The 19807-nt window shown below is 41.1% G+C and overlaps 1 protein-coding gene across 1 annotated transcript in view; it reads right to left on the bottom strand.

Annotated features, from left to right (window-relative positions):
- The window catches only part of LOC146860506 (aminopeptidase Ey-like), a 174413-nt gene that overhangs the window by 48907 nt on the left and 105699 nt on the right, over positions 1-19807 (bottom strand). Inside the window, exons 14-15 of the mRNA XM_085644418.1 lie at positions 16338-16488; positions 3458-3549 (exon numbers count right to left, since the gene is read on the bottom strand). Coding sequence (XP_085500544.1) covers positions 3458-3549; positions 16338-16488 — 243 coding nt within the window. The remainder of the gene's footprint in view (positions 1-3457; positions 3550-16337; positions 16489-19807) is intronic.

Below are 19807 nucleotides of genomic sequence, written 5' to 3'. Positions count from 1 at the left end.
ATATACATACTTACCTATGTAATCTCAATTTTCAGGACCACAATATTTTGAAGACAATGGGGCATATTCACAAGGAGCTATCGCCGAGTTAATGGCACATTATCGCAGCTAAAGTTGCGATAAAAACATTTCCCCATTCACAAGCTGGTGTTAACAGCACCAGTTTACCCGCGATAGCAGCCGCAAAAAACATCGCCACAGATGACCCAGGCAACTATCGCTAATGAGACGCAGAGTAGGTGTTTCCATGCCCAAAGCTGTGACAACACCACTCCACAACATTCACAACGACCAGCCAGATCGGCGATAAGAACACAAAACAGGCGAAAAGGCGTGTTAGCACCAGGAAACAGCCTGCACCACAAAAGGAAGCCCAGCCCAGAGCCACATTTAAAGAACAACACATGCACCCAGGCAACTGAACATGCAGCCCGGAGGCCCGAAAGGGCACCAACACCCGCCGACACCACCCCCAAGATGCACCCTCCCCGGCACCCCCCAATTGACCTCTTGTGCTCTCCGACGGCATTCACCTTGTCAACGATGTTCCACCATATTCCATTTTTGGTGCCCAATGACACGTTGGAGGTGACGAATAGTTGTTGATGGTGTTCCATCACCTCTGTGACTATGATCCTGTGGACTGAACTTCGTCTTCCTCTTCTTCTTGTCCTTGCCCTTCCCTGTCCCCGAGGTCCCGGGATGGTCATCCGGGGTGCTTGTGGGGTTGCTCTCGTCCTCTGTGCCTGCTCCGGCTGCCTCCATGGTGCTTGGGTGTTGGTCATTTTGTGTGTGGGTGTTTTTTCTACTTTTATGTTGATTTTTCCCACCTGCCATGTGTGTATTGCAGGCCTGGCGCTGCTTATCGCGGATTTCCTCATCGCGCTTTAGCCCATAGCAGGTTTTTTCGCATTGAGGTTTGTGTTTTTGTCTCCGTCAAGGTGGTTGTATCGCTGACATTGGCCGCGGTTTCGGCAAACTATCGAATGGGGCCGCCTTGTTGTGAATTCCACGTTGACACAGGGTTATTTTCCCGCAATAGGCTGCGATGTGTAAAGTGCGTTAGCATTTTTGGGTGATGTTTAGCACACGTTCTTGTGAATATACCCCAATATCTTTATAGTTTGCATTGTAGTATGTAAACTTAATATAAAGGACCACGATATTCTGACTGCATTTTTTTTGCATCGTGATACCTTTGAAATTGATTTTATGTTATAGAAGTGTTCATTTGACAAAATCCATATTCTTATGAACAAGCGTATTTAATAAAACATCAAAATATAGCAAGACAAATAAAGCAGCTTAAGAGTTTATCATCACCTTTATATAGGCTACAGAAATCACAATAGAAGTAGTTCAAGTTGAGAACAGTAAATCAAAAGCTAATATATTTAAGTGCACACTACATTTTTCCAGGATTAGGCAGAAATAAATGTTGGACTTGCAAGTACTTAAGAGAAGTTAATGGCAAATGAACCAACAGATTTTGTGGTTTAGAGCTGTACTGGCAAGATTCCTTAGGGCCAGATAACAAACCATTTTTGACTGACCCTATTTCATCTAGTAGAAGCAGAGTTTAGTGTTTGCACACCTTTTGCTACTGTCGTATGAAAGCAGGTTTCTGTAGTTGATAATGTAAGACACGAATGTTGATGCCTATTATTGGGTGGTATATTTTTGTGGTGTTGGTATCTTTAGCTTTTTTGTAATGCTTTGTTTTTCAACTACATTATTGCAATATGATGTTGTCTTGAACTATGGTTATTGTATTTCTTCAGTTTTGACTGTTTTTACGTATTTCTTGTGCCCTGGTATTTTTTAATTGTATTATGTTGCTTTGTGTATGATATTGTGCTATGTTTCGTAGTCCACTTTAGATATGTCAGCAAATGTAGCTATGTTTCCAAACAAAAACAGCAGGCGCTTTAAAATTCCCTTGACTAGCAACAAATTACCACTGCTTAAGGTGGTAGAATAGCACTGCTCCAGCTAATCAACTACTATTCGCCCATTCCATTGTTTTATTTTGTCATGGAGATTATCATAGCATTTTAGGCCTTAGGGACTCAATGCAGTCTCCAGGACATTTTTAGAACTTTCACATGCAGAGCTGATGCTTTCATCTTTGCTGTGGCCTGGATAACTAGTACTAGGGGCAATAGTTTGAAGAGGGATAAGGGGTGCTTGTAACAAGAGTGCAGTGATGTGGTTTGAAGGGAACCTCGTTATGATAGTTATTCATACAGATTATCTGCATCTTTCTTTCAAAGAAGGGGGGGCAGCTCTTAACTGGGGTGAAGCCCCAGTTTTGTAATATTCCCAATGATTTCGATTAGCTCATTTGAGGTATCCCTTACCTTTATGTTGGTGAATGCATAGAGTACTTTTTAACTTCTGTGATAGACTTATAGTTACTTCTTATTTAAAATGTACAGCTTAGCAGATGAGCCCTTTGATTTCATCCATCAGCACTCCATTGCTTGCCTTATTCACATCACTGTGACTAACTCCAGATGTTACAACTTGATGTCTGTGTTGTCTGGCCGTTATCATGCTTGCAGCAGATGTTCCCAAAACTCATAAGCTGGTGACATGATGGTGTGCAGGTGTTTCAGCAGTCGTTCTTGGTCAAATATCACATTTTGATTTTTTTAGACAGTTAATTAGAATGTGAAAATGTAGGTTTTGATTCCATTTCTATTTTAAAATAGTTTTTAAAATCTCTGACATGTCCCAAATATGTAGATTAATAGATGGGATACATTTCCGTAAATCCTTGCTCTAGATGCACTTTAGAGTTGCCGTTTTAGTGTTTGCTGCATTGGTTTGTACATGTTAAATGTTGAGAGCTTATTTAGTTTGATTTGAATAAAAACCACAAAGAAACAAACTAAAAACATCTCAGCAGTTTTGTTTACTTCCTAGTCATAAAACCTTTCAGTTAATTTTGATCCAGGACGTGGTGGGATAATAAGTATGCTCCATAAGTGTACAGTCAATCATTTAATCGGCCAATCGATCCAGACAGAATGCTCTTAAAAGATTCTATGTGATTTCCCATTTAAAGCATCAACGAGTTGGATAATGACATTTAGTTAATGAAGTTAACGATAGTTTTGAGTTAAATTAACTACCTGCCGGCATGGACTCAAGGTTTAAGTCTTGACATGGAGTAAATCTATTAACTCACTGGGGTTGAGAGATCACCCTGGGCTTATGCAATCTCTAGTCTCTTGGACATCCTTGTTCTTCTGTAAGGTAAAATATTGACATTTTTCACTTCTTATTCGATGTTATGAGCACAAAAGGGTTGTATGTTTCCAGTTCCTTCTTTAAGACCTCACTCTATGTAGAGGGTTTAACTATTTATTCAGTGACCTCCTTCTGCACACTGATTGTGGCCAGAATACTACATATTCAGCACATACAGGCATATTATTGTCAGAAAACTCACTGTTCCATAAGGCCGTCTGGGAGGACTGTCCAGTCGAGAGTCAGGTTTCTAAAATATTCGAATAAAGGTCGAACTTGTTTTTGAAGATATCGCTGTGTTAATATAAAAAATGAATTTTCTGTGTTATTACGAAAAACAGTCATTGTGCATTTCACATGATTACAGTTGCTTTAAATGACATACTTTTTATAAGTCAGATTTCACAATTCGTCATACGTATAGTGACACTTTGGAAAACACTCAGGCTTCCTTTATTAGGTCTCGCCTGACCCAGCGCATGTGCTGGTCTGGCGATACTTATTGAGAGGGCTCCAAAAAGTGCTACCAGGCCAGCCTAGAGCTACAGTGCATGTGCGCGGGCACGCGTGCCGCGCTTTACCGCAAGTACTTTCACTTTCGCGGCCGCACGGCCGCTTTGATGTTTGATTGCGATCACTTTCACGGCCGCACGGCCGCTTGGCATAGCCAATAGGTCTCGCTTTTGGGACCTTATAAGTATTTAGTTATGCAACTGTTGCATGGCTAAACACTTATAAGGTCCCAAAGGCGAGACCTATTGGCTATGCCAATGCTTGTGGGGTTTTGGCGTAGGGCAGCGCAGCAAGGTACCTTGCTGTGCTGCCCTACGTCAAAGTGAAAGGGCAGGAATACACCGTAATTATCAAATACTTGAATTCCTGTCCTTTCTCTCTCCACTGGCAGCGTTTCGTCAGCCTAGCGCCAACGCAGGCGCCCTTGCACCATGGTGCAAGAGTGCCTGTGCTGTAGGTAGGATTGTTTTTTGTGCAAACGAGACACCTTCCTGCACGAAAACAATACATAGAGGCTTTCTCCTCCTTTTATGTGTGCTGCAAAATGCATCACACATGGAAAGAGGAAAAATAACAATATTTCTCCTCGTTACGTCTGCCCAGGGGAGGCGTAAGATCTTGACAAGGCGTAAGATCTTGACAAATCCCCAGGTTTACAAGTCCTTGTAAATCTGGGAATCTGGGAATTGCGCAGAGTAAGGTAATGTCGCGATTTGCCCTGCTTTTCCTTACTCAAGATTAATAAGGCCACTCAAGCCATATAATATGACTTTGCCTGGATTCATAAATCTGACTCCGAGCCTTACATCACACATATACCACTTTGTGTGGTGCAAATGTGACAAGGCTCTCATAAATATGCCCCTAGGTAAATAGGATTTGCTAAACATTTACTAAGAAATTAAAGACTACAAGTAGTGAGAAACATTTTTGCTGACCTACGAAATGGGCACAAAAGCCTTTTTATTCATGGAGACTTCCATAGATAAATACCAATTTCATCTTGTGTTTCTCGTGAAAAAAAAATAATTATAATGATAAAGAAAAGTAAGAATAAAATGAAATAATGCATGTTTCAGATGACCCCTTTTGGAGAGAAACATTTGTAAATGTTATTTAATTATTAGGAGTTGTAGAAATTAAACAACTGGGACGTTAATTGAGAGCTTCTGGTGCACAATCAGAGTTGCATTGTTGTAAAAAGTATTATATTTGTGTACACGTATTAGTGAACATGTTAGAAAATATGTATAAATAGATATCGCAAGCAACAATTTTATAACTTCATAAATGGTTAACTAAATTATTTCGACGTATGCTTTTGATTTCAGAAGTCGCTTGAGGATATGATTGAGAAATTGTTTTTTAAATCTTAAAAATATGGGCATTGCAAACTTTCTTTTTGAGTCTTTGATGCTTACAAAGATTGTACTGTTGATATACTGTGGAATTAATATCATGAGACTGGGATTTCAAGCTATTTTCAGGCTTAGGAAACCCTGGTCAGCTAGAGACTATTTAAAAAAATAGTTAGGATTGTTTATGCAAAGCTTCTAAGCAAGGACCACCTGTTGAGAGATCGGGGATTTGGGAACATTAGGAGAAGTTGGATGGAGCATTTCTCTTCCTTAGGAGAAGAGAGATGAATTTTGTGAATGGAAAGGCCAGCGGAGAGTATGAAATTTAGGTCCAGATTTACTAAACACTTGTGTTGTCCTTACATCATGCACATCGACGCAAGTATTTAAGTGACATTTACAAAGCCACACAAATAAATTTTGTATAGTCTTGTGCCGCTTTTCACCTGCAAAGCAAGGCAGCACGTTGTGCTGCCTTGCTTTACCCTGCAACGGCGAGGATTTACATGGGTGAAGCATGGGCGTTTCCGTGCTTTTGACCCATGTCATGTACCTTAACGAAAACCCAGATTTCTCAAAGACAGTAAACCTAGGTTTACACCAAAATGGTGCGCCTGCCCAAATCTTGTGTATCGGAGAGAAATATATTCTTTAATACTCATTACTTTCTCTTTGCATGTGTGCTGCATCATGCATGATGCAGCACACATGCAAAGAGCAATACATCTCTATGAAATAGTTTGTATGCAGGAATCTGCCATTGTAGCACATACTCTATCCTGACCACAAATCTGGCACTCGTGTGATATGAAGCAAGACTGACTGCGTTGGCGCTAGGCACCCACAAGCACACCAGTGCTGGGAAGAGCCTAAGTTTACTATATCTTAGTAAACATGGTGTGATTCTGCTCGTTCCCTTTCACACAATACAGTACATCATTACTATTTGGGAAGAAGTATGGAAGGAAAATGTAGAGAAGTACAAAAAGAGAGTTCACAAGGAATGCAAATGTACCTTTGCTGCTGTCCACCAACCACTGTCTTTGGGCAGTGGAAGACTACAAATTCTGTGCCTTAACTGCCTTTGCGTAAGCTTGTCATCTATGAAGTATTGCAGCGTCTGGACTGCCGCGTGCACCTATGGTATTTTTGATTTGAATCTAACTAATCTACATCTATAATTGAAGCAAATGCTAAAGGGACCCTGCTTGGCTACCTGCAGTTGAAAAGTATGGAACTCAGCCTATGCACCGATTATCAAATCTGTTGCAATCTGACACCCCGAGATTCAGAATTTAACAGATGCAATCATTAACACCTATTCCGAGTTTACTCTTTCAAAATGGCCCACAACATGACATTTTGGTGCCTACCACATAAAACAATCGACATCTCCCAGTATTTTTGGGGCATTTTTTCCTAAGACGTTTTGGCAGGATTGACCTGACAAAATTTACTGTGACTCATCCTCATCCACAACAATACCAAAATGATTGTATTTTTCAAACTTTACAAGTCTTAAGTGGCTCAATTTTCAATGGCTCGCTCTTGTTATGTATAACCTAGTCCTTATGTACTCCACAATTTCCATGAGTAAGTCACACCCTCTAAGTACTGCATCTACTAAACAAGGGAAAAAGGCAATAGGAGATCATAAAGTTATAATCCAAACAGAAGTCATCCATTATGATTTGCGATGCTTTCAACAACAAGTTATGTGATTGAGAGATACCACTGATGACATGGATGAGCTTAAAAATACACATGGATTTCCAGTTGTGAAACATGATTTTGAAACATTTGAATTCCTTTTCCACAAAAGAATGAATTAATTCTGCATGTTAACTCCCATAAAGAAGCATTGTGAGCCCCACATACAGTGATGAACTATATTCTGAATAAAGTAAATTACTAAGTCAAATATGAATATTTTAGAATTTCTGGGAAACTGTACAATGGTTATTGTGACCTTTGTCTGAAAATGTGGAAGACTGTTCAAGATCTCTCAATTTTTACTTTACTATTACTAACCAAGATTTGTTTATTTAGACAAATAATCTGTAAAAAAATGTATAAAATACAAACACTTGAACATAACTTTAGAACACCATAACACATTTTTACGGTTAATAAATATTGACATCTAAAATACAACCAATTTCTTCTCAAAAGTGGTGCAAAATAGAAAAAAACAGATGGTAAGGCGGTGTTGGAAATTGGGCATCTCTGAAGGGTCACCCCAAACTTTTTGCCTTCCTCCTCCTTTTTCTCTGAACTCGTTTTTATTGGCTTTAGGACTAACCAGTGCTAAAGTGCATGTGTTTCGCCCATAAAAATGGTAACATTGCTGTATACCTTATTGGTATATTTGATTTACTGGTAAGTCCCTTGTAAAGTGGTATAACATATACCCAGAGCCTGTAAGTCATAGGCTACTAGTGGGCCTGCAGGACTGATTGTGCCACCCACATAAGTAGCCTTTCAAACCTGTCTCAGTTCTGCTACTACAGTGCCTGTGTACAGTTACTACCACTTCACATTTGTCATTTAAAATTACTTGCCAGGCCTAAGTCCCCAAAGTAAACCTTGGGTAGTTCTAAGGGCAGAGTGCCATGTAAGTAAAAGGTAGGACATGTACTGTTATGTTTTGCATATCCTGGTAGTGACAAACAGACTATTTTGTGTTTCACTACTATGAGGCCTACCCCTCTTATAAGCTAGCATTGTGAATTCCTTCATACACTTTTAAGCTGTAATTTCCAATGAGAGAGTAGTAGCTTTTTCATATTTCATATATTTGGAATGGTAATAACAAATCCTCCTTACTGGTGAAGTTGGATTCCCATTACTATTTTAGAAATGCCACTTTTAGAAAGTGGATGTTTCTCTGTGCTTACAACTGTGTGCTTTCACATCTGGGCTGGGTGACAGCTACACCTTGTGCATTCCCTCTAGACAGCCACAAACATAGGAAGGTGAGGCACATTTGCATTTGGTGGTTGACAAGATCCTATGAGCCATTTCAGACCATCCAAGATAGATCACAAATCAATTACACAAAGTGGGTCATGGTGTTTAAAGTTTTGACTTCCTCAGAACAATCTGTATTTACACTGACATGCTCCACGACACACAACTTGCACACAATATTCTCATTGTTACATCAGTTGAATCCCTCCATGGAAGCGGTGGCAGTCCTACTAGATGCAGTGAATGCATTTGATTCCATTGAGTCGGAATGTATGTTTACAATTTTGCAGCGAATGGGAGTCCCCCCTGCTTCTTGCAGTGGATTACGTTTCTCTACACTGACCCAACTGCTTGTGTTCGAGTTAACAGACTCACCTCTACTAGACTGTCTATTCATAGAGGCACTAGGCAAGGATATCTACTCTCCCTGCTAATATTTGTGGTCACATTGGAACTGCTGGCGTGAATCCTTTGCCAGAGACATGAAGCTTCAAACTTACAATTTACCCAGCGGCCCCAGACATCTCGCTCTGTGCGGATGATATGGTATTATATGTTAAAGACCCAGCCATTCACTTAGCACCTATAAAATGCAAATATATACAGTTCAAAGCTATTCGGTCTTGGGTATAAACTAGTTCAAAATTATTATTTTTCCTCTGACCCAAGACACTAAGCTTTGTGAAATGGAAGTGCCTGTGCAGTGGAGTAATGATTGTGTGAAATATCTAGGGATCTGGATCCGTAAAGTCCCTGAGCTGGTGCTTCAATATGACTATGGTAGAGCCGCGTCACAGCTTGAGGATCAGTTGAAGAGATGGTCCCGTCTCCCACTTTCTATGGCAGACAGGGTTGCTGTAATGAAAATGGTAATACTACCTAAGTTCCTGTACCTTCATTATTTTACCTATTGTTCTGTCATAACACTTCTTCAGTAGGCTTAAATCGCAATCTAGAATATGCTGGAAGATGCTCACCTTACCATGCACGCATGAAGGGTTCAATGCTCCAGACCATGCGCAATCCCATTTTGCTCATTACTGGTATCTCCCCCATGACTACATCCGCACTTGGCGGTGGAACATGATGACACCATCCCGATTCCATTACATTCTATCCTGCTGCATAGTTTAAACCACACTGACTGGTCCAATTTAACACAATACACTTCACTATGAAGACTTGGCGCTTGCTTGGAGCACGGACCAACAAAGTACTGTACTCAACAGTACTTCCTTTAACACTCTACCTCATTACTCATGAACCGCGTGTCGTGGTGAGGAGTTATTAAGCCTGGTGCTTGCAAGCGTGCGTGGCATTCTAGCTCGCGCTACTTGGTTTGAAATGGGCCGTAAAATATTTGAAGCAGGGTGCGTGCGAGGTGTGCGCAGCATACCAAAAAACAGGCATAATAAGCTTTGATTTCCTTCTGAACGAGACACATGTGAAAGGGTATAATCAGCAGGTCTTGCCGTGGGCCTTACCTAAGTCTCTTGAGGCCATTGGGGTATGCTGGTGCAGTGCGCCGGGAATGAGTGGAGAAGGGAGGAGTCCAAGAAAGGATTTGAACTAAGATGCTTGCCGTGGAGATGGTGGCTATTTTAGGTTGGGATACTAGGAATTTCTATTAAGAGAATATATGGCGGTCATGTTTTGGGCTAAAATAGTTTGTTGATTTTCTAGGCAGCTTCTTCACACCATGTAAGGCTGTTTTCACAGGGAATGCTGGGTTTTGGTGTTCTCTGAGGAAATATTAAGCTCCATCTCTAGAGTCTAACAGGTGAAGGAGCTTATTAATTTTGCTTTTTGAGGAGGTGTCATTAGATTTGAATCGCTTGTTATTTAAGTAGGAGCATGGAGAGGGAAAAAGCTTCACAGATGAATATTGATAAAAGGGGTACAGTAGTGTGTGTTCAAAGCAGTTTCTTTTTTGGCAACCCAATTGAATAAAAGGTTGGACAAATGTTTGGAGAGATCAGAAATATGGTGGAAAAAAGCAGAAGATGAGCAGTTTTGGTCTGTTGAGGAGGCAACGATTGAAGCTGACAGGTCGAATGGAAGTCGTAAGGTGAATCAGAAAAGGAACCATCTCCCGAAGGAGATGGGATTTAAGGCAAAAGGACATTACGGTCCAAATGAAAGACAAAGGGCAACTCTGTTGGAGTTGTGTGAAAAGGCTATTAGTGGCCAGCAAGATTGATCACAGGGCGGTGGCCTGTGATGAACTTTCCGGTAGAGGAGACATAGTCATCACATGTTCAGTAGATTTTGGAGATACTGATGAAGAAAAGATAGAAGTAAAGAAAGGTAAAAGAGAGAATGAGAGTAAAGATCAGGTTGATCAGGTGAAGGATCCCTTGGGGGATTTTATGTTTGACCCACATTCCATTCCGCACCCTCTTTCACCTCAGTGGGTTTCAGCACGGCATGTGGCGGAGTACATGAAATGCTGTATTAGGCATGCACTGCCTAAAGAGGCGAGGACGAGACTTCTGTCTGAGTGTCCAACGCCATCTTTGGCCAATAAGGTGGCTTTTAAGCATGAGCTAGACTCTAAAATGTGCACGTTCCTGAATAAGTCAGGAAGAGTTTGTAGAAGGGTTCTCGATAAGGGCTTAAAAGGATGTCAGGATCGTTTATTAGATGTCTTTGGTCATATGACAAAGATCTTTGATATGTTTGAGGAAGCTTATTTGCAGGAGACTGCAATGGGTGTTTTGGAGCTGTGGCAATGGGTGCAGCGAGTTGTGTATTTGTTGGGAAACTCAAATGCAGCTTTGTGCACAGAGGGCAAGAAGAGTCTTCTTATGAAAATAGATTTGAAGTTGGCTGAGCTCGCTAATAAGGAATCGGCTCAGGAGGCAAAGGGGCTGAGTTTGGAGAGGAGTTCATAAAGGAGATGGCAAAGTATGCATGGGCATAAAGTTCAATTCAGAAAGTGCAGAAGGATATATGGAAGGTTTTTGGTGGGCTGGGAGAATGTGGGGTCGATTCTCTGGCCCTGGATTTGGGATCACGTGGATGTCTTTTTTGCATGGGTTCAGGCCTTATGGATATCAAGCATCTGGCTTCTACCCCCAGAGACAAAAGGGAAGAGGACAACGCAGAGGAGATAGAAGGACGAGGGGTCAACAAGGTATGTTGTGTAGGCGGCCCTTTGTGTAACCCTGTAAAACTATGTGGCAGACTGCCCCACATTTTAGCCAATTGAAAAGAGATTACAGCAGATCTGTGGGTGTTGCAAACAGTACAAGGGTACTGGATAGATTTTGTAGAGGTACCAGTGCAGAACAGTTGGCCAAGGCCACTCATTTTTTCAAGGAAAGAAGACAGAATGGTGGATCAAGAAGTACAAGAACTAGAGAAAAAAGGTGAATAGAAAAAAATAGAGAATTTGAGCCTGGGGTTTATAAGCAATATATTTGTAGTTGAGAAAGTGGACAAAGGAATAAGGTCTGTAATAAATTTAGAAGGAGTGGAACGCGTGGGTTCAATACAATCTTTTCAAGATGGAAGGAATTCATATGTTGAGAAATCTGTTGAGAAAGGGAGATTGGTTAACAAGATTGGGTTTAAAGGACGCCTACTTGACGGTTCCAGTTTGCACAGAACAGAGAAATTTTCTCAGGTTCCAGTGGCAAGGGGTAATGTGGAAGTTCAAAAGCCTCACATTTGGATTGACGTTAGCTCACTGGTGCTTTACGAAGGTGATGAGACCAATTGTGACGTGCTTGCGAACAAGCTGCATCAGATTAATCGTGTGTTTAGATAACATTTTAATAATGGCAGAGAGCAAGAGATTAGCTCAGGAGCACACAGAGTTGGTAGTGTAAAAGATAGACGATCTTGGGTTTTGTAATGAACAGGAAGAAGTCATGTATGGAACCAGCTCAGGATTCAGAAAAGGTGTTTTTAGTAGTTCACATTTGGACGTTGGAATGTATGTTGAGGTTACCCATGGAGAATGTGTGGAAGATCTGCAGGGAGTTAAAGAGGATGTTAGCCAGCGATTGGGTGACCTTACATCAGATCGTGAGTATACTGGGTTTGCTATCAGGGTCAATTCAGGCAGTATTTCCAGCCCCGTTGCATTATCGAGCTTTGCAGAGGTTGAACGCCAGGTTTCTTAGGAAAGGGGTGCGGTATTCCCAGAAGGTACAGGTGGATGCAGAGACAATGGGGAAGTTGGAATAGTGCTTAGCAAACTTTGAAGCATGGAATGTAAGAGCCATTTTGGGTGGCATTCTGGATATGGTGATAGAATCAAATGCCAGCCTTCAGGGTTGGGGAGCAAGGTGCGGTTCCCTGACAACAGGGGGGAAAGTGGACAATGCAAACGAAGGAGGTTCATATCCTCTTTGGAGAGGATGTAGCCTTATGGCTAGAGCGGTCGACCTTGAACGCTTAACATCCTGTGATTCTGGGCAAATCACTTAATCTCCCTGTGTGTAACAAAAATGAATGTGCCCTTCTGTAACGAAACTGGTGCTATGTAAAGCGCTGTGATACCCGATGTCTCGAGTCTAATTTGCGCTATGTGACACTCTAAAATAAAAAAAAGCTATCCAAAGTTGTTGACAGGATCTTTTGCGGTGAAGAGTTTTGTCAGGCACCAGGTAAAATGTGTGTTTTATTAAGGATGGGCGATGTTTCTGCTGTGAGTATGTCAACAAGTTGGGAAGACTACGGTCAAAGGCTTTAGCAGATAGCGAAGTAGTTTTGGCACTTTTGTTTAAGCAAGGAGATCATGATTCAGGCTCAGTTCATACCGGGAATGACCACCAGGGTGGCAAATAGGAATTTCAAAAGTTTGAAGGATTTCAGCGATTGGATGTTAAACAGGGAAGTGTTTAGGGCAGTGAGCAACAGATTGGGCCCCTTTATGGTGGATTTGTTTGCGAAAGGGTAAATGCGCAGGTGAACAGATTTTACAGATGGAGACCGGATCCAGAGACAGAGGTGGTGGATGCATTTATGCAGTACTGGAAAGGTGTCAGCAATTATGCATTTCTGCCTTTTGCGTTGATTAAAAAATTAATGTTAAAGCTGAAGAGAGAACAGGCAGAGGTAGTGCTGATTGCTTCCTTTTCGTCATCCCAATTATGGTATCCTAACTTTACTACTCCTAAACTTTCGGTATTCACAGAAGGCAATTAGGAGTACTAAAGTTAGGATTCCTAACTTTACTACTCCTAAACAGAGAAAAATCCTAACTTTACGACTTTCGGTATTCACAGAAGGCATTTAGGAGTACTAAAGTTAGGATTCCTAACTTTACAACTCCTAAACAGAGAAAAATCCTAACTTTACGACTTTCGGTATTCACAGAAGGCATTTAGGAGTACTAAAGTTAGGATTCTAACTTTACAACTCCTAAACAGAGAAAAATCCTAACTTTACAACTTTCAGTATTCACAAAAGGCATTTAGGAGTATTAAAAGTGAAGAATCCTAACTTTAGTACACATAAATGCCTTTTGTGAATACCGAAAGTCGTAAAGTGAGGATTTTGACTCAGATTACTTTTGCGAATCGGGACCAGGAGTCGTAAGTGATTTCTGTGAATACCAAAAATCGTAAGTGCCTTATGTGAATACCAGAAGTAGTAAGTTTAGGATTTTGTCTCAGATTAGGTCTGTGAATTGGCCTCATAGAGTTCAGGATGTGCCCTGTGCAAAAGACTGTATTCTGTTCGCTTTCGCAGGTTATGTTGCGCCAATAATAAATTCTAAATCACATATTGTATGTAGATGATAGACAACTTGCTTCTTAGTTCACTAATGTCATTGTCATCAGGAAAGACGGTGAGTAATGAATGCAATTACTTTCAATGAATGATTCACATTGCATGAATATATCTTATGTCTACCAAGGTAAAATGTTTCAGCAAGTAAAAGATGTACACTTTTTTGAGTGTTTAATCATTTTTACATGTGTGTTGCATGATATACATGCCAAAGGTTTCCATGGTTAGATTTCTGCATCTGGATGGGATCTTAGAGCCAAGCTAGACCCTTAGCCCGTTTTCCCTGTTAATGTGTTGGTTCACCCACCTCTAATGCATAATAATGTTTTTTCCACAACTATGTCTCAGCAGAAATTGACACAGCTTAATAACAGCTTGATAAATGCGAGCTTTGTGATTATTCATATAACCCCAGAAATAGTGCAGCGGCACAGAAAACAAGCATTGGCAAAGCCACTCGGTTTCGCATATTCGAAATCTATTGGCTTTTTCAATGTTTTTTTAAATGCTGCACAGTAGTTGAGTTGCTGTGTAACATGGTTGAAGTAAAAAAGAAAGTCTTGGCATAGCCAATAGGTCTCTCTTTTTGTACCTTATTAGTGTTTTGCCATGCAACACATTATCCTGGGTGCTGTGCCGCCAGGTATTGAAGAACTACACAATTAATCCACACTGGGTGTGAAGGAAAGAGTGAATAGTATTTGTGCATGAAAATAGTACCAGGTGCATGTGTAAGAAACAGCAAAATGGAACACTCATAACAAATGTGTCCATCTTCTGTGCAGCATGCTGGTACCAGTGCATTTTGCTCCAGTAAGGGTAGGCAAGTAAATAAAGTGTTAAAAACATGCTACAGCCAATAGAAATGGGAGAAAAGAAAGTAACACGCACAGGAACCAATGAGAAGCCAGGAAAAAGAGGACGTAAGCTCCTTTTAACTTTATATTGAAAATAATAGATTTCACAGCTAAACCTAAAAACCCGATCTTCACATGTTACTTGCTGTCTGCATGAATACCACCAGTAAGTCTTAACTGCAAACAATCTAATAATTGTGAAGACAAACTGTCGTTTTACCTTCAAAACTATGCTCCTTTGTACCTCTCCTTTATTTCCCTGTATTCCGTTTCATTCATGTTCCTAATCCGGGACTGGCTGGCTCTGTAGTCAAAAGTCCCAGACAAGGACTTGGCAGGAGGCACAGCTTCAGGATGTTCTTATGAGGTCTTGAGAAGGCACACAAGGTTGTGAGCAGCAGAGGCCTGGTGCCAGGGTCTCAGCTTCTGTATGCCACAGTGCTTAATTTGTGCATGTGATTTCCGGTGCTCGGCGCAGGCCCTTAATTGCCTGCACCGGCTCTACTCACAGTCCCCCACATGGTGGCGCTGTGTTTTTAATATTGAGCACAACAAACCTGTTTATTGAGTCCAGGTACATTGAAAATGAATAATGCCAGTCTCTTATGCCATTATTATAGCTTTGTGTGGTCTGAAATATTCGGAATTGTCACACTTGTAGGAGTGCGATGGTTTGGTGTTATGTTACTACTGCCACTGGCAGAGAATGGATTTTGCCGGTTGTAGTGGCCTTCTGAGAAAGGGCCGTCACTTACTTTTGTACAAATAGAGCACTGGTATGGTATGAGCAGACAGGTTAGGTGCAGAATGAATCGGACGTTGTTCACGCTCAGCAGATGTCCGAGAAGCAGTCCATGTGTAAGAAGCATACCCCACCAACTAGCATGAGTAGGTATCACAGGTGATAATAGATTCGTGCTCCATTTTAGCACTGCAGGACGATAACCAGAAATGTTCGCCTCATTGTCATAAATACCAGGGGTCGCAAGGATCATGGCCTGAGACTGGAAGCTGAAGATCAGGTGTCGCAACTGTGACCCCTGGTGCCTATTAAATGACATCAATTTAATGTAATGTGCAGTCCCTGGAAACTAGGTTTAATCTACTCCACAAAAAATTAAAATATAAAAAGTTGGTTGTGGCCTACAGAACGTATCTATAAAGCAGAGAAACTGGGTTTATCTTCCACGAATTAAGCAACAAATGTAATTTCAGAAGCTCAACAAATGAATCATTTCTTTCCATCCCTGTAAAGTAGGGGCTAGTTCTCCATGTCAGTGATGGTGCACACAATAGCCCACATGTGAGACTGCTATAGTCAGACTCCTGTACTCCTAGACTAATTCAAAAGGCTGCACTCCTGTGGTGGTCCTCTGATTAGGACAGCGTCTCAAAGTCTCTAGTCCATGACAGATGCCAGTGTCTAAGTGTAGACAAGGTAGGTAGCATCTCTGGCCCACATTTCACTCCTATCCAAACACCTATCAGAGTCTTTCACGATTTGACAATGTTTTGAAGAAATCTCAAAGTCAACAATCTGTGCAAGCTCCAGTGCGTTTACATACACCTTTCTGATTATTTGGTGCAAGGTAATATTTTCACAAAAAGTTGAATAACAGTGTAAGAATAAGGATCCTACCGTCATATTTCCAAAAACAAGAGTATCGCGATCAAACATCAAGGTGAAATAACTCAAGCTGTTCAGCGACGCCTGCCAAGGCATGTACTCGGTTTCCTTTACAAGAAATTTAGTGGTGTCCAGAGCCGAAGTTGTATTAATATGTTGAGCTCTAAGGGAAAACAAAGAAACATAGTTCTTTAAAATACATATGGATAAAACTGTACCCCTAAATAGGCATAAAAGGGTTACATTTCAACGGAAGTACATTTTTAATATGCTTTTTGATCTGAATTACTTTTGGAGTCCTACTTTTCCAAGCATGTTAGGCCTTTAAAATAATACGTCTCAAACCCCATAATTATTAAACACATGGATCTCTACAGTACAGTTTTGTTTGTTTCTACTATTTCCCTTGCAATAACTCGCTGAGTACTGTGTTCAGCAAATGGGGCTGAATGCTCTCCTCAACTTGGTAAAGAGCAGGTCACGGTTTCTAATCCCAGTAATTTTGACTCAGCCTTTCATCCTCCACAAGGTCGGTAAATTGAGAAGCCTTGCATTGGTTATTTGTGACACTTCATATTTAAAACGCTTAGACATGCTGAAATGTGGTGTAAATAGCTACAGAAATATTAGTTTAAAAACGAACTACCAAGGTCAGACCAAATATATTTGCATTTTGAATAGTTTCACTTTTTTTTTTACCTCTCACAGTGGAAGTGCAGTATATATTGTTTTATGTAGTCATATTTTACTTCAGTTCACTACATACCACATAACCTTTTAGAACAACACCCTAAAAATAATGATTTCAGAATTTACATTAAAATGTTCTTGTCATCTGAATTCATTAAACCATTACACATATTCTATAAAGTAAGTCATCAATATCTTTTAACATGATTTATAAGCCCTCTGCAGACCCTTGTAGAGAGTTTCACGCGGTCCTATGTTAATCTCCTGTCGGGTACTGTAAAGAAGCTGTAGCTTGAGTTTTGTTTTTCACCTCAGTCAATACAGCAGTCACACTCATCCACTGAGAGCCTGGAGCTTTGGCTTCTCCCATGTCTCACACATGCAAGGAAGCAGTTGTGCCCATGCGTCCATGTAAGGTTGCTTTGGAGGGTCTGTAAGCAGTCTTGGGGACTAACAGGTTTTTAGAGTTCAGGGAAGGGCAGCGTTAAGGGGTAGTAAGGGTTTTTCGGGTTCAGTGAAGGGTAGAGTTAAGGATAGTAAGGGGTTATTAGGCTTCAGGGGCAGGTGAGTAAAGGGGCACCAACGGTTCTTTAGAGTTCAGAGAATGATAGCGTTAAGAGGTATTAATGGGGTTAGTATGGTTCAAGAATTGGTTGCATTAGGGGATTGTTATGCGTTTTAGGATAGTACAGGCTATTTAGGCTTTAGGGAAAGATAACATTAAGGGGTGGTTAGGGGTTTTTAAGATTCACGGATGGTTATGTAAAAGTTAGTAAGATGTTTTCAAGGCTCATTAGTGTTAACGGGTAGTAAAGGATTTGAAGACTTCAGCAAAGGGTAGCAATAAAGGGAAGTTTAAGGGATGGCAAGGGGCTTTTGTGGTTCAGATAAGGGTAGCATTGGGGGTAGTTGAAGGTATTTAGAGTTCGGGATTGGTAGTGCTTAAGGGTAGTAAATGGTTTCTATGGTTTAGGGAAGTTTTAAGATTTGGGGAACGGGAAGTAAGCATTTTGTAAGTACAGGGAAGAGTAGGATTAGGGGGAGGATGGGATTTTAGGGTTCAGGGAAGGGTAACATTAAGAATTGGTAGGAGGTTATTAGGGTCCAGGGAAGAGTAACATTAAGGGTTAGTAAGTGTTTGTAGGGTTCAGGGATTGGAAGTATTAAGAGATAGCTGTGACTTTTAGGGTTCCAGGGATGGGTAGCATTTAGGGGTACTAAGGAGCTCTTAGGGTCTAGGGAAAGGAAGTTTTAACAGATACTTTGGGGTTAATGGTTCAGGTATGAGACACATTAAGAGTACTAAGGGAATAACAGGGTACAGTTAGATAAGTTAAGAAAACATATAACACAAATATTTCAACTCAGATTTGATGTTGCTGACGTTGTAAAAGTCAATAATATTAAATCCAACCTGTCCTGGAGCTAATGCCCATTCGCCTAGAGCTAATTAATATTCCTCCTAGGACCTACAGGAAACAAGTACCAAGATACTCTGCATGAGAAGGACAGTCTCTCGCCCATGAAGTAATTGCATAGTAATTTCACAGGAAACAAGATTCAGAGTTGGAGGGTATTAAAAAATTAAAGCTATGTACATATACATACATGTATACATACACACATTCAAAATGTGCCTGGATTAATTTGCCAATCAGCATGATAAAAGAGTGGAATTATTAGCTAATGTTTCCCTTCCGAGATAGACTGCCTGGCTGATTGGTTAGGAAAGAAGAGATCCAGTAGTAGAATTCTCGGAGTCTAGCAGGAATAGGATCTGCATGTTAAAAATTGGGCTTGTGGTTGTTAGAGGTACGCACCCTGTCCAAGCAGGAACCACATACCTCTAGTCATGCTAATTCACAAAACACCCTAAATTAACCTGTGCATATCCTGTGGCAGTTTAGCACAGAGCAGTCAAGCCTAACATAAGAGGCAATGTGTAAAGTATTTGTGCAACGCTTCAAACAGTGAAAACACCACACAAAAAAGTACCACAACCAGTTAGGAAAATAAAGCCTAATGTAATGAATAAAATAAGACCAAAATGACAAAATTCCAATAAGTAGCACCAGAGTTATACATTTTTAAAGAATAAACAGAAAAGTAGTGCTTAAAAGCATAAGGTGCTAATCCGGGGCTATCTGGTTGCACTAGACCGGGTCAAATAAAAAACTTCAGGCAACCGCAAAGGGCGCGGGTTGGACACAGGGACTCGTCTTGGCTCGCTGAAAAAGTACCTTGTTTGCATTGACATCGTGGACGAGATGTGAGAAGCAGAGGAGGTAAAGCGTTGTTGACTATCTACAGATTTAGGCGATGCGTCATTGTCGATCTATAGAGTGAAGGTAAGGTGTCTGCTCTGAGCTGCACAAAGTCAGAGAATGCTTTGGAAATGGTGTCACTGCACCGCACAGTCAGCGATGCATCGAATTCGATCCTCGCAACAGCGGTGATGCATCCGCAGTTGTAGAGATGCGCTGTTTTGAGCTGCTGCATAGGTGGCGATGCGTGAATTCTGCTGGAGCAGCACTTTAATCCGCTTCCAAGGGCCCAAGACTGAATTGACAGGGCAAACTCACAGATGGCAGAGTCCCAGTGTTCAGGCAGGTGATTTGGAAGTCTTTTATGTCCCTAAGGGACAGAGACAGGAGGCAAGCCAGAAAGCCCTTGGAGTCACTCTGGTTCTGAGTTCAGGTGATGTGAGTCCAGTCCTTCTCACCCAGGCAAGGAATGCAGCAGGCAGCAGGTCAGACCAGCAACAAAGCAGTTCTTCCAGAGCAGCAGTCCAG

This window comes from Triturus cristatus, chromosome 3_1 (genome assembly GCF_964204655.1).
Source record: "Triturus cristatus chromosome 3_1, aTriCri1.1, whole genome shotgun sequence".
In the NCBI taxonomy this organism is placed as follows: domain Eukaryota; kingdom Metazoa; phylum Chordata; class Amphibia; order Caudata; family Salamandridae; genus Triturus; species Triturus cristatus.
The sequence above is the reverse complement of the archived record's forward strand: the minus strand, read 5'-3'. Positions and strand labels throughout refer to the sequence as shown.